Source organism: Nannobrachium achirus, assembly GCF_963921795.1.
Source record: "Nannobrachium achirus genome assembly, chromosome: 3".
NCBI classification, from domain to species: domain Eukaryota; kingdom Metazoa; phylum Chordata; class Actinopteri; order Myctophiformes; family Myctophidae; genus Nannobrachium; species Nannobrachium achirus.
This window is the reverse complement of record NC_137812.1, coordinates 69,196,803-69,212,162: the sequence shown is the minus strand read 5'-3', so window position 1 is coordinate 69,212,162 and position 15,360 is coordinate 69,196,803. Positions and strand designations below refer to the sequence as shown.

The window sequence follows — 15,360 nt, the reverse complement described above, 5'->3', positions numbered from 1 at the left end:
AACATAATACTCATGGAGAGAAATGACAGCATCATTCATTATGGATGCAATCACACTGTATAAGACAACTATTATCTATTTTAGAGTACGAACTGGAGCAATGTTACCACAAGAAAAGAACAAGGGTTTGCCAGAACACTGTCATTTTTCTCTAGCCTACTTGTACAGAGAGGCGACACCAAATACATTTATTTTGTTCTCTTTCACTAAGCTGAGAGCGACGTTATTCATTAGTGGGGAAACCTCAGCCCAGCCAAGAGCTGCTGGAATGCCATACAGTCGCTAGAGGGTGCTGTTGATTAAGCAGTCTTGAGCACGAAGAAGTGTTGAAAACACAAGACTGTAAAATATATTATAATTTATTAGGGTTGAAAATAAAGCCAGATGTCCCGCTTGTTAAAAACGCAACAAAAAGCATGTATTTGGACATCAGAAAGACAGAGAGCGACTGATAACGGTGCAGCAATGTTACGAGTATGAATGGCAGTGATTTAAACGCATGGCGAGCTGCTGCAAACCCGCAGAGAGGTTTGTTTGTTCGTGTGCAATAAAAACAATAAAGCCAATATTAAAGCTGCTGTGACAAAACGATACATCCACCTATGGACAATTGGACATTGTGTGTGGAGCACATATGAGTGTATAAATAAATGTCATGCATTCTCATTCTTCACCTTGTCTGTGACTTTAGTAGTTGAGGTTGTCTTCTCCAGTCTGCACTGATCTTGGTATTCACTCAGACAAGATAATGGTTCTAAACAACGAAGGTGGGATTAGAGAGAAAGTCTCTACCTTAAAAGGAGACCGAATAATCCTTAGTTCTCTCGTTTTAACGACTTTAAGATTAGAGTTTGTTGCGTTGCTTTTGGCTGCAAAAGTTGAATGGAACCAAAACAGAAAACACTGGGAAACGTGCTTATATGACGTCAGCACGTCGTCAGGTTCTCAACCTGTGGGTCAGACTCGGGACGCTATGGTCGGCATGATGGTCGGGACCACTAGGGGGTCCCCCACATTATTATTTTTATAAATAAAGTTTACTTACTTACACATTATTCTTGAGGATCCCCATATCACAGTAAAAGTGACAATTTAAGGACTTTGAGACGCTTTTGATAACTTAAAAAAGGGGAAAATATATATATTTAAAATAATAATAATAGGCCTATCAACAAACTATAATTCAAATATGAATTGAGTTTAAAAGGACCCCAATGTAATCCCATGCTTTCTTGGGTTTAAATCCTATTAGTCGACTTTTTATCCGAACTGTAAACTGCTATAAAGTAATCAATCAATCAATCAATCAATCAATCAAGTCAGACAATGGCCAAATTGTCAAATAAAAAATTGGCAAACATTATAGAAATAGCTGATCTACAGCTACATTGTGAGCGTGTAGATTGGTTATTTTCACAATATTTATCTGTTGAACAGATTCAAACTACATGTGATGCTGCCTCAACTCTAAATTCATAATTCTAATATGATTATTTTGGGGGGTCACCAGGTCAAATATGATTTGCCGCCACCTCCCCAAATAATCGTAGGCCTATATTCTTATATTATAGAGCTATATAGTATTATGTTAGTTAGTTAGTTTGTGTTATAGCCTAGATTATATGATTTTATATTGCATTATGTTATATTCATAGAGCTATATTCTTATGGTATAATATTCCAACATAAACAATACCATGCAGTATCAACATTGAGTTATAATAGCAATCAATCCCCCAATTTTATATGAATTGGAATTACACTACAATATTTTGGGACCCCGATCAACAAAATTCTAAAATTGTGAAGATTGTTCAGCAATTTTGGGAAAGAAATGTAATAAAAAAAGTCTACAGTGGTTAAAAGGGTTTGGGGGGACTAGACCTTTCTTTTTGAGCTGGATGAAACTTTAACTTACAGTATGATTAAATGTGTTGTATAGACTTACTGTACAGTACACATAAGAGACATCTTGTATCGGTGTTTATTTCATTGTATTATTTATTCAACAACTTTAGATAACTGCCAGGACATGTGCAAAGCAGAGGTTCTCAAACCTTTTTGGAATCAGAGTCCCCGTGTAAATAACGCCTTCATCCATGGCACCCCTGAATCACACAGATACTTCGTAGCACCTTACATTTCGCTAAGTAATATGTTAATTTCCCCCCTAAGACACAGTGGGCTCTATCTTGATTGTCTTAAGTACCAGCTCTTATATGCCTTAACTTAAAGGCCTGTCCATACTGTCTCCGAGTCCGACCACCGACTTTCCGACGTGCAGCTTTCCGAACTCTAATTCGGGGTAATGCTTTGCAGAAGATGCGAGTGACATCATTTTGTAGTTGAACTGGACCTTTCCTACGAAATGTTCGGTGCGGTCGGAGACAGTATGGACAGGCCTTTAAATTAAAGGAGTAGTTCACCCCCAAAATGACTTTTTTTCTATCGATTACTCGCCATGGAGACTTGATTTCAATAATATTTTTTTGTTTTTGTCTCATTCATAAGCCAATCATTTGAGGAGACTCTTTGTAGGCCCAGTGGGGGTACATGCAACACAAAACAATATTATTTAAAGGGATATTCCACTTTCAACAGGGAGCAGTGGAAGGGCTTCTCTCCACATACACACCCATTGTAACTTCAAACTTCATTTTAACCATGATAGATTCATTAAAAACACCCATTATTTTTTCTGGTGACTCATACCCTCCTAATATGTGAGTATGCCGTGTTTTTTCGATAACTTCTTTCATGTATTTTTAATAATTATTTTGGAAAATGGAAAAAATGAAATACAAAGAAATAAGTTATCGAAAAAACACGGCCTGCTCACGTATTAGGAGGGTAGTATGAGTCACCAGAAAGAATAATGGGTGTTTTTAATGAATCTATCATGGTTAAAATGAAGTTTGAAGTTACAATGGGTGTGTGTGGGGAGAGGCCCTGGGCCTGGAGGGCCTGGTAACATTTACATCAAATATCTAAATATTCAATCAAACTAATTAAAAACTGTTCAGGGTGTTCATAAAAGCCTGATTAGATGATAAAAAAGTGATACCAAAAGTCTTTTTGAAAGTGAAATATCCCTTTAAGTACCAGCTCTTATATGCCTTAACGTAAAGGCCTGTCCATACTGTCTCCGACCACCGAACCTTTCGTCGTAGAGTTCTGACTTTCCGACGTGCAGCTCTCCAAACTCTAATTCGGGGTAATGCTTTTCAGAAGAGGCGAGGGACGTCATTTTGTAGTGGAACCGGACCTTTCCTACGAAAAGTTCGGTGCGGTCGGAGACAGTATGGACAGGCCTTTCACCCCCAAAATGACTCTTTTTCTATCGATTACTCACCCCATGGAGACTTGATTTCAATAATATTTTTTTTGTTTTTGTCTCATTCATAAGCCAATAATTTGAGGAGACTCTTTGTAGGCCCATTGATTCCGGATGGAGACCCAAATGCCTTTGTGTCTCCATCCGGAATCAATGGGGGTACATGCAACACGTACAAAACAATATTATTTAACTCAAGTTTCCATGGGGCGAGTAATCAATAGGAAAAAAAAAAGAAAAAAAAAACATTTTGGGGTGGCTTTATACTTGACTTTTAACCACTTGTCTTGAACCCCAGCATCTCTATTCTGGGGGAAACAGTCACCACAAATAGCAGATCAAGAAGCTCAAGCACATTGCTCCTACGCTGCAGGGTCCTTGTTGTAATTCAACTGCATGTACACTCAAAGGAACAATGTGAGCTTGTAGATCGGCTATTTTTGGCGAGGAGGTTTGGTGGTCCGTCTTACTAGGTAGAGAGGGTATCTAAGTGGTTAAACTGAAGTGATATTGATTAATTCCAAACATTATCAAAGTATCTGAGGCACTCCTGGACTGGCGTCAAGGCACCCACTTTAAAGAGGTGGTGCCATGATTTCCCCCCCCCCTCTAAAACATGATTATCAGGTATTATGATTATACTAGGAGGAAGATTTTTTCCAAAAAAGTATACAGAAAGAGTTAAAATTGGGTTTTTATGTGGCCACACCCCCAGTTCATTAAGTATGCATGGATGTCATGGTGGGTGGTGACCCAGCTGAAGTTAGCCACACCCCACAGTGTTGGGTGAATGGTAATTAGGGGAGGAGTTGATTCTGTTATGTAATAAGTATGTGTGTGTTTTTTAACTGACACTTTTGACCACAAGGTGGCAGCCTCCAAGAGAAAACAAACAAATACCAAGAGAATACATAATTGCTCATAAAAACCACACCAGGGGGTCTAATGAAGTACTTTCAACCTCCTAGACACATGAAAAACAGAAAAAGTACAAAACTATGGCACCACCTCTTTAAGAAGCCCTGGTGTAAAGCAAAAGACCTGGGCTTCATAGAGCAACACAGAATGTCATACATACAGTAGACTGTAACATTTTTCAGGAACATACCCTCAGTATAATACACATTTAACAATAAATAAATACAAGCCGGTATTTATTTTGGATGGTCCATCATCAGACATACATAGGACTATATAAACAAAAAACAACAGCAAGGCTGTGTGAGTATAAGGGGCGTGGCATGAGGACGGCCATCACTGAGGTAGGAGGGGCTTATTCAGCAGTGCCCGTCTGCTCTGCTGGAGTGTTCATCTGTCATCTGCAGCCTTTAGGGGGACAAGGACACGTACATGAAACTACATTAACTACAGTCCATCACGTGATCTGTGATGTGCGTAAATGGGGATTGAACCCGGGGCTCCCACTCGCCAGACCAACGCACAAACCGTTGTGCCAATAGGGCTCAAAACACACAAACCGTCGCTGGTCTGGTCTGGCGATTGGTAGCCCCGGGTTCAATCCCCGTTTCCGCGCTTCACTACATATCGAGGGCTTGGAGCGCAATGGGCCCAAGTGACATTTTCAGAATTTTACAGGAGAGCAAAAACAAAGTTTTGATTGACTATAACTATTTTATTAAAAACAACATATGTAAACAGTCTGTACTTTTATACAGATTAAGCTAAAAGGAATTGATATTTGAATAGGTATGTACATAAAAAAGTGCAAAACTATTTAAAAAAAATACAAAACTAATAAGTTTAAGCAAAAACGTCACTTAGGCCCTTTGCGCTCCAACATTATATAGCTTTTTGCTTAAGTTTAAGTAATACTGGACCAGAGACAGTAACTCTTTCGATCTGCACCAAACTTGGCACAAACACTAATCAGGGGTCTGCGATCAGAGTAGCCACACCAGGGGCCACATTTGGCCCCCAGGGGAAAATCAGAGGCCCCAGGGGGCCCTTGGATGCAACAAGTGCACCGTTCATCCAATCTGTGCCAAACTTGGCATAAACACTGTTACACTAAGGGCTACATCAGGGGCCCCAGTGTGCCATATCAGGGGCCCCAGGGTGCCAAAGGTGCACCATTGCTACAATCTGCACCAAACTTGGCATGAACACTGTTCAGGGGTCTGCTATAACACTAGTCACACCAGGGGCCACATCACGGGCCCCATGTGCCACATCGGGGCTCCAATGTGGCACTGCTGCTCTGATCTGCACCGAATATGGCGTTGAACAGTGTTTGTGACATGTTTGGTGCGTAATGGGACATCAGTTTATCTGTGGTATCCAGAGGCCCCTGGGGGCCCTTAATGTGGCCCCTGGTGTGACTATTCTCAGGGCAGACCCCTGGACAGTGTTTGTGACAAGTTTGGTGCGTAATGGGGCAACAGTGCGCCTGTGGCACCCAAAGGCCCCTGGGGGCCCCTAACATGGCCCCTGGGGGCCACACATGGCCCCTCGTGTGACTTTTGTCGTGGCAAACCCCTGAGCAGTGTTTATGCCACGTTTGGTGCAGAGTGGACCAACGGTGCAACTGTGGCATCCAGGGGCCCCTGGGGGCCTTGATTTTGCACCTGGGGGATACACATGGCCTCTGGTGTGGCCACTCTGAATGCAGACCCCTGATTAATCCTTGTTTGGTGCGGATCAGAGCAGTTTCTGGCAAGTTACTATCTCTGTTCCCCTGTGGCACCCAGGGCCCACCAGGGGCCCTAATGTGGTCCCTAGGGGCCACACAAGGCCCCTGGTGTGACTATTGTCATGGCAGGCTCCTGAACAGTGTTTGTGCCAAATGTGGTGCCTATTAGGGCCACGGTGTCTCTGGTTAGGTATACTACACGTACACTTAGGCCTTTTGCGCTCCAAGTTCAACTGAAGGTTTTCACATGAGCCTTTTTGGTTTTTAGGCTTTATTTCAAAAAGTAAAAATTATTATTACATAACATTTTCACCATCTGATAGAGTTCGCAGAGACCTTTAAAATTATGTAAAAAGGTCATTTTCGCCAAAAATGTCACTTGGGCCCTTTGCGCTCCAAGCCCTCGATATACAACTACTGTACACTACTGTACCTGTGCGTGTACATCTTTCTGCATCCTGAGAGCCACACATCCGAAAAGGCTGCGACCAGTGCCCATATTCTCCACAATTTCCCACGTGTCCGTCTGCTCACAATAGCGCTCGATTGTACTTTGATACCTATGAAGACAAGAGAGACAAACAGCCATGAGAGAAATGTCGGGTAGGAAAAGCAGACGCCTTTTTCCAGGCTGTCATGTAGAAACATCCTCGTACCTCGTAGGGTCTACCGTCGTCACCATCGCTCCTATTACGTAGATCATCCCACCAACCACAGCCACGCCAGGCTTCGAGCGTCGCGTTCTCATGGGGGCACACATGGTCCACTGGTTTGTTTTGGGGTTGTAACACTCCACCTTGTCCAGGGAAAACTGATTTATCCTCTCAGACTTACCACCTATAGATAAGGAACAGGAATTATTGATATTAGGCATGTAAGAATTTTATTATAAACGATTCTGATTGAAGCCAGATAGTTTTTTTTTATGAAACTGAGAGATACCTATAAGGTAGATCTTTCCTTTGAGTGTGCAGGCAGTTGCATCAATACAAGAACCCAGCGTAGCAGCAACTTCTGTCCATACAGATGTTTCAGGGTTGTACTTGTACACCGCCTTGCTTGTGGATAATCCTTTTTCCCAACCAATAACGTAGATCAGTCCATCTATTGTGACAACAGAAGAGCTGTTGGGATGTTCTGACGTGCCGACTGTCTCCACAATCTGCCAGGTGTTGGTGTTGGGGTCGTAGCGCTCCACTGAGTTCACAACACTAGCGCCGTCATTAAAGCCACCCAGTGCAAACACATATCCACCCATCGCCACCAAGCCTAAGGGTTGAACGAGAGAAAAGAAACAAAACAGACCTGATATGATGACCTGTAGCCTCTCCTTGGGTAACCAAGGCATCAACCCATATCTCTTACTCCAAAACGAAAATTGAAAATCCAAATTTGACAATAATATTACCAAAGTCCATGCGTTCCTCATTCATGGACGCCATCTGCAACCATGAGTCTTGGGAAGGGTCATAACACCACATCTCCCTACTGGCTGAACCATCACTGAATGCTCCCCCAGCCAAATACACCTTAGTGCCTGTGGTAGGAGAAGAGACAGATTCACATTAAAATCCTTTTTTAAAGAAATTAAGATTTTCACAGCTCGGGAAATCAGTAGTGGTGATCTAACCCCAATCCAACCCTTGATGCTAAGTGCCAAGCAGGGAGGCATTGGGTCCCATTTTTACAGTCTTTGTTGTTATGAACCGACCGGGGATCGAACCCCGACTTCCCAGTCCCAGACACTCTAACCACAAGGCCGCTGAGCTATAAAACTAGCTGTTAAAATTGAAAGCAATAGAGAACAGACGGGGTTTAGGTAAGGATTTATAAGCTCAGGTCGCAGTTACTATCAAAACCTCCACTGGTCGTCAGTCATTCAGACAGTCTGTCCGTCACACGTCACGTCACACTTTTGCCCTACTCATATCTCTGCCACCGTTTCCCCTATCCATGCCAAACTTTGCGCACACACTCCTTGGCTGCCAAACCACAACCTCAACCCATTTCTCACATGGCCCTCTTCTAGCTCCACCATGAGACCAATTCTTGGACCGATTTTTGGACACTGCTCCGACAGATTTTGCCCTAAAATCACGCAAAGCGGTACAAAGTATCTCTAAAGTCATGTCATCAACATGGATCAGTCCCATTTCCCATATTCCCTCCTGATTGGCTACCATTGCCTTCTACAGTTTGTGTATGCGACCCCGATTAGGGAGTCTTGCTGGTGTATTACCTTGATTATTGTAAATCACTCTGGATTAAGAGTGTCTGCTAAATGCCTAAATAGTAAATTGTATTTCTATTTCTTTCCTATTCACCGACCGCGGGTGCTGAGAAATGCACTCTCTTGCGAGATCAAACAAATGACTCACTTATTTTATTCTATAGCCTAATTTTAATAAAGCTTATTTTTTTATAGTTGAATGTTCTTTTATTTTTAATATTTGAAGGAATACTCGAATAAGGAATATTCTTTGGCAGCTCTACTGCAAAATGGGCTATATCTAATCCAGATAACAGTCCCAATATGACAACACATTGGATTTAGAGGTCACCAGATCTCCAGGTGGAGATCTCTGATCACCTGGCTACACAGATTAACATGGTATTCCTTACCAAACACAACCAGACCATGAGAGTATAGAGGTGTGGGCAGAGGTGCCAGGATCTTCCTTTGATTGGTCAGGGGATCAAAGCTTTCAACAATGTCAATTGCCTCTTGGTTCCACAGTCCGGCCACTTGTCCGCCCACCAGCAGTATCACTTCACATGCAGAGAGAACACATTTTTATTTGTTTGTATTGACATCACCAGGTACAGTGCAGTACAGTATGTGCACAAGGACAGGTAGTAAGAGCTGTGTGATGTGGTCACGTGGAATGATATGATAGCAAGAATTAGCAGTAAACTGAATGAATCAAGGATAACAATTGGTATACATTTGAAAGTTACAGTCAACTAAAATACAAGAATATAATACAAATATCTAAATCAAAGCTTGAATTGTAAAGTGAAATACTGACACAATGATGCAGTAATGAAACACTGAAGTAGGGTTGCAACGGTATTATCGGTAACACCGTTTCAACCACCACTGAGTGTCTTGTCGTCTTGTGAGCACTCAGTAGCAGCCAATGCTACCTCAAGCTACAACAACAACAACATCCATCCGACCATATTCAGTTTTTTCCAGTGTTACAACGGCCCTGCGTTTTCTTGTTTGGCTCATCGTTGTTTTTCCGCCTACTGCGCGCTGTGACATTATAAAGCCACAACTAGCCGCCTGGAACGTGCCCTGCTAGTGGGGACAAGGCGTCAGTCTGATGGGCTGTGCCTCGCCCCGTGGATGATCCGTTTATTCTGAATCCGTTATCGACACTCTCACACAAGGAACAGCTCCCGCAATTGAGAACCGAATCCCATCGTTCATTTAAAAGAGCCGTTCAAAAGAGCAGAATCATTGGCGAACGTCACATCTCTACTGCGCTGTCTGCAGCCTGCCTCGGGGCAGAGCAGAGCAGCGGATGCGTTTCTTTTTATTTAACGGTGTTATCGGTGTGCAGGTAAAGTACTCGGTGTTGTGCTCGCCCACCGGTAACACTGGTAACACCGAGTAGCATTGCAACCCTACACTGAAGTAGTAATATGTATGCAGCCCCTAGAGCAGACCTGGGCATTGTGTGGCCCGGGGGCCGTATACGGCCCTTTGGATCACTCTGACCGGCCCTTATAGGGTTCATGGCAAATTACAAAATAAACAAATTTTCAAATTTCACCTCATGCATGGACTAAAGCTGCATTTATTTGATTTTGGTCATGTACATATGGACACAATGCGTACATCAGCACGTGTGCGTGATCATTAGATGTTGTCTCAATAACAAGCAGTTGGTCAGACTGGTCACAAGTCAAGACAACCTTACCCATGGCTAAAGTGGCAAAAAATAAAAAAGTTGATGCCGAATGCCCGGGTTTTCAACAAATATTTGACTGCTAAGTGTTTATTTACTGAAGTCGGAGGTAAAGCCATGTGGAGAACTGCCTTTTGGCCCGGCCCTCCACAGTTGTTCATGTGGTCTTAATTAATTCCCTGTAATTCTATTTGGTATATAACTTATCTAAAATGTTTATGCTCACCGGGAATGGATAGAGACAGAGTCCTGACGCCAAACTATGCTTTATATATCATGCTCAATACACGTATATTCTAATTAGAGATGGTCCGATCAGGTTTTTAGGAACCGATCACCGATCACCTAAGTTTGATCACCCGTTACCGATCAATCACCGATCCGATCAAGTGGGGCAATATTATTATTAGAGATGTGACCGAATTTTCGGCACCTAAAAATGCATTTTCGGTTTTTCGGCCGTATAGTTTTTAAAACCGAATAGTATAGCACCGAATAGTGTGAAGAACATGGCTAGTATAAAAGATGTGACAGGGGTTGACACTAACGCCTGCCCGACTGCCCGGGGCAGGTAAATAATATGGTCGGGCAGGTGAAGTTTGCTACCAGGTTGCCCGACCGGGCAGGTGCCCATTTTGAGTAACATAATATAAGATATGTTTCGTTAGCCTACTTGAACGCTGAACGGGGCTATAGACAAGTGTTCCGCCTCTCTCTCTCGCTCTCTCTCTCTCTCCGAGTCCCTCCCTCCCCACACGCACTGAACGAACGTTGTGCAGTGGGATAGTTTGCAGCGATATGAGCTCCCTTGAAAACCGCTATTCTACAAGCTCACATTATGCTAAAAAAGATGTGCATCGGACAAGATGAGCGCTCGGCTGCAACTAATTAGAAATCGCGCGATGCAACCCGTAAAGCGACAGCCTCATTGTGTGAACACTAAGTGACTGCTATGGAGAAACTAGTTTTAGCTATGAGTTCTCTCAATCCCCAAAACAGGCGCAGGAGTAGCGCTAGGTAAAGTAGCGCGTGTGTCTTTGTTTTCAAAGAGTCAGAACAAACGTCCTCAGCGTCCTGGTCAATAACACTGCTTTTCCGAAGTTTCCTCCCTGCAGCGACTCGACGCGTTGCAGGGACACATATCCACATGTGTGTGCAGCCAGCTTGCAAGCGTTTGTGTGCTAAGAGAATCGCATCTCCGACTACAACCGTCTAACTTTGCCCACCGTTGCCATGTTTTGTTTATGAGAGAGAAACAAGCAATCAGGTCTATGGAAATAAAACCCTTTCTTTTTCTTTTTTTGGCAAGGGGGTGCCTCTGAGACCTTAGTGTCAACCCCTGTGTGAGATGTAGGGTCCTGTCTTGACTCTGGAGTTAGATGGATAGATGAGGGACAGACGGTAGGAAGAGTGGGCACTAAGGAGGAGTGGGCACCTTGATATAAAACTGGTTATTTTTTCCAAAATGTAAAAAATCAAGTTCTAATATCTGCTAAAAAAAACAATATACAATCATTTGGGCATAAAGAATAAGTTCAATGATAAATGTAGGGCTGATAATGACATACATGATATGGCATGTTCAAATCATGTTCAAATCATGTAATCAAAAAGTTAATTTTGAGCCCCGATAATGGTGATTATTATTATTAGTTTTGTATGGTTTTGACATAATCACGTTTGCCATAATAAGGTAGCTTTACAACAAATGTACTGCAATCAATGACAGCAATGGTACAAAAATTGTAATAAAAATACATTATGCGCATAATATATATTAATAATATTCTGTATTCGGTTTTCGGCCAAGTGTTTCCATTATTCGGTATTCGGTTTCGGCCAAGAATTTTCCTTTCGGTACACCCCTATTTTATTATAATTTATTTTAAAAAGAGAGAGAAAGAGGAAAAAAAAACCAGACAGTGTACAGACAGTGGCAATATTGTCTGCCCTTCATAATAATCATAAAGGCAAAAACAAAAACAAAAAAACATGTCACTCTCTTTCAATTATATTCAATAACATTTCAGCTTACTTGGTTAATAGCATTTATTTAAAAGCAGAATCAATAATAGGCCTAATATAGGTCCTTAAGATTGTTTTCCTGTACAGTATATTGTACACATTTGGGGTCCTTGCTCTTGGCATGAAAATGTTTGAGAACCACAGTTCTTAAACAATATTATAGACAACAACGTTTGACTCACGTTTTTATAGACCTGTTGGCTTGTTTCAGGCCAATCTGGCAACCCATTAGCTCATGTGTGGCTAATGCTAGTCGGGTGGAATTGATCGTCTTAAACTCTATACAGGGAACTAAAAATGATATAATTAGATCGACAACAAGTGTTGTCCACAACTACTCCCATAGACTACTCAAATAGACTTTATTTTGAATTATGGTGTTTGGAATGAGGTTTAACAACAACGTGACTGTCGTGAGTTCTCTCTCACACACGGAGGAGCGCGACACACACACACACCGCGCGCACAGACAGCGATAGAGAGAGAGAGAGAGAGAGAGAGAGAGAGAGAGAGAGAGAGAGAGAGAGAGAGAGAGAAGTGGAGCGAGGAGGACCAGCGCGACCATAACAAACCCTTGACTAGCGCATGCATTGAACGGATCGGTGATTCTCTTGATCGGAAACACGATATCATAAATCACCCCCATATCGAGCCGATACGATCCATTGCCGATTGCCGATGTGCAGACAGGGTACCAGTGGATGAACGTAGCTGAGCTGTGTGGCAGGAGGCCTCAGAGATGATCCTCTGACATCCCTGGGATTCCTTCACCACATCCACACACTCTATCACATCATGGAGGTAGGAGGGACTGAGGAGAGGCAGACGGATAAGCTGGAACACCTGAAAGGACAAACAGAACACTGATTATTTACCAGTTTAACTGGATGCTGCGTGAAGTGAACAACACTAACCATTGCCTTCAAATGTATGCAGCTGCGCGGCAAGACAAGACATTGCTTTGATTCTTTAACTTCAGGTGAAACACGGAAGGAACTGACCTTTTCCAAGCTCTGCCTACGGGTTGAACACTTGTTTAACCACAGCATGGCCGCCTCAAACACCATCTCCTCCTTGGCATTGAGATCGTCACTGGACAGAATCTGTGTCAGTTTATCCACAGAGACTGACAGGAACTCTTCCTAGTGGCAGAAAAAATGTAATTAGACGGTAGATTCGCTCTGGGGTTCCAAAACATTTCCATGCCCCCCAAAGGACATCCAAGCTCATATTGGTTGCGTTTTGAGCTTGTAGATCAGCCATTTGCATTTCTTTTTTACAATAACGGCATGCCTGCTATTTTAGCAAATAGATCATTTCATTCAAATCGATTCAGCTTTATAATGGATATAATGGATTAAAAACATTAGTTCAATTACATGTTACACTCCTACCACAGACAAACAAACAACTTTGTAAATGTACAGATCTCTCAATCACTTACCTGCTGATAGACATCACTGAAGTGATCAAGGATGTAATCCATGCTGCGTTGCTCCAGTGTCTTACAGGAGTGGGTCTCGGCAAACAGGTGAATGCCAACACAGTTCTGTTCATCCATGGTGTAATGCTCCATGAAACGGCAGCAGGCCTCTTTTACAGCGGTAACATTTAACAGGTTTGCTGCTGCTAGCAGGGCCTAGGCCAAATAAACAATGTAAAGTTATTTTAAGCACAGAGAGGCAGGTCAACATGAAGACCATGGTTTCAAGGGTCATCGCCATGCTTGAGGTGGACATTTTTGTAAAAGAAAATCCATTTCTTGCCACATACAATATGAGCTGACGATAATCTTACTAGAAACACATAAAGAGCTAGCCCTGAATGACCATAACAGGTCTGTAAGTGTTCAAATGGAACCAAACGGACCTGTAGGGTTCATTTGGTTCCATTTGTACACTCTCAGCATTATGGGGGTCCTTGGCATTGCAAGAAAAAGAAAAAAGCCTTTTAGAACCACTAGTACTAGTTGAACTCCTAATGTGCCATAATAGTGTTCTAGTAAATCAGTGCCGTGCATATTCTGAATAAAACCTGAAGACTTGACATTCAGTAATTGGGTCTTAATATCAAAATAAGGGTTAGGGTTATTATAATGGTGTGTAAAGTCTGTGTACGGACAACATATTGATGACCCCTGAATGGTTTCTAAAATGTTTGAGGATAAATACCTGCACGTTTGCTGTGGAGATCTCCACTGTGGAAGTGTAGGCAAAGTCAACCAGAAAGCCAAACTCTTCAGGCTCCACATCGTTGATGTTAACCCTGTACTCTCTGGACTCCATCATATTGCCTGTGAACATGGCCTGTGCAGGTTGAAAAGGTCAATGGTTGTTCACTGTTTAGGCCTTTATTATTTACATAGCAATCTGGCTAACCACCATCAAATAAAAGGGACAAACAGCGCCCTCTCTGTTTTGTTGAGATAGTGCAGCAACAATTAATTTACTGGATATAGCATGATATTCAGTTCACATGAAAGCCAAGGCAGAATTGAATAAAAGTAGCAGATCTACATGCTCACAACACATCCTGTCCTGAGCTTGTGGATCAGCTATTTCTTTTCTTTTGTCTTCCTCATTTGAAATAGGGCATTGTCAATAACTGTTCAAATGGGATTCACCTCAAAATAAGGACTAAAGGAGGCCAGCACATTTACCTCAAAATAAGGACTAAAGGAGGCTACATTTACCTCAAAATAAGGACTAAAGGAGGCTACATTTACCTCAAAATAAGGACTAAAGAAGGCTACATTTACCTCAAAATAAGGACTAAAGGAGGCCAGCACATTGCGATGGCAGGGGAACTCCTTTCCTCCACAGCAGATCATCACATCACACAATGAAGCGTTGAGACGAAGCCTGTTTAGACTCTCTAGGAGCTGGTTGGAATGAGTCTCCTCCCTGAACACTATTTTATCCATCTTCCTTTTGCTGGACCAGCCTGTATGCACAACAGGGAGGGAAGGAACACGTGGTCAGATAGTAATGGCTGTTTGCACAATTCTCATACTCTCTACTCATGAGAGAGTATGAGTGTCTCTCTCTCTCTCTGTCATTTGGTTTAGGTGTTTTTATCTCTGCTCCCCCAGGTACGCCCTTACGAAAGAAACATATATTGCAATATATTGGAAAATATTGTGGGATATATTAGGCAATATATTCCCATATATGAGATTTAGTATTTATATTTTCCAATATATTGCAATATATGTATAGACCATATATGTACATATATATTGATACATATAAAAAAATATATTGCAATCAAGACCTAAAAGGGCACTATATTTTTACATGTAAAAGTTTGTCTTTATATGTTCCAATATATTGCAATACATGCATGTGCCATGTATTGATATATATTGTGCAATATATGAATATATATTGTACCATATATGGATAGATATATTGTATCATATATAAGAAAAAATG

At 42.0% G+C, this 15,360-nt stretch overlaps 1 protein-coding gene across 1 annotated transcript; it reads right to left on the bottom strand.

Annotated features, from left to right (window-relative positions):
- Nucleotides 1-4,552: 4,552 nt before the first annotated feature.
- On the bottom strand, nucleotides 4,553-14,849 carry LOC308282412 (kelch-like protein 24; the record flags this gene model as incomplete). The annotated part of the gene is made up of 11 exons (XM_080722757.1): nucleotides 4,553-4,660; nucleotides 6,418-6,544; nucleotides 6,641-6,821; nucleotides 6,927-7,253; nucleotides 7,393-7,521; nucleotides 8,607-8,753; nucleotides 12,622-12,769; nucleotides 12,928-13,068; nucleotides 13,371-13,565; nucleotides 14,098-14,232; nucleotides 14,685-14,849. 11 exons carry the CDS (start codon nucleotides 14,847-14,849, stop codon nucleotides 4,643-4,645), a joined length of 1,713 nt encoding a protein of 570 aa, XP_080578883.1. The 3' UTR covers nucleotides 4,553-4,642.
- Between the last annotated feature and the right edge of the window lie 511 nt (nucleotides 14,850-15,360).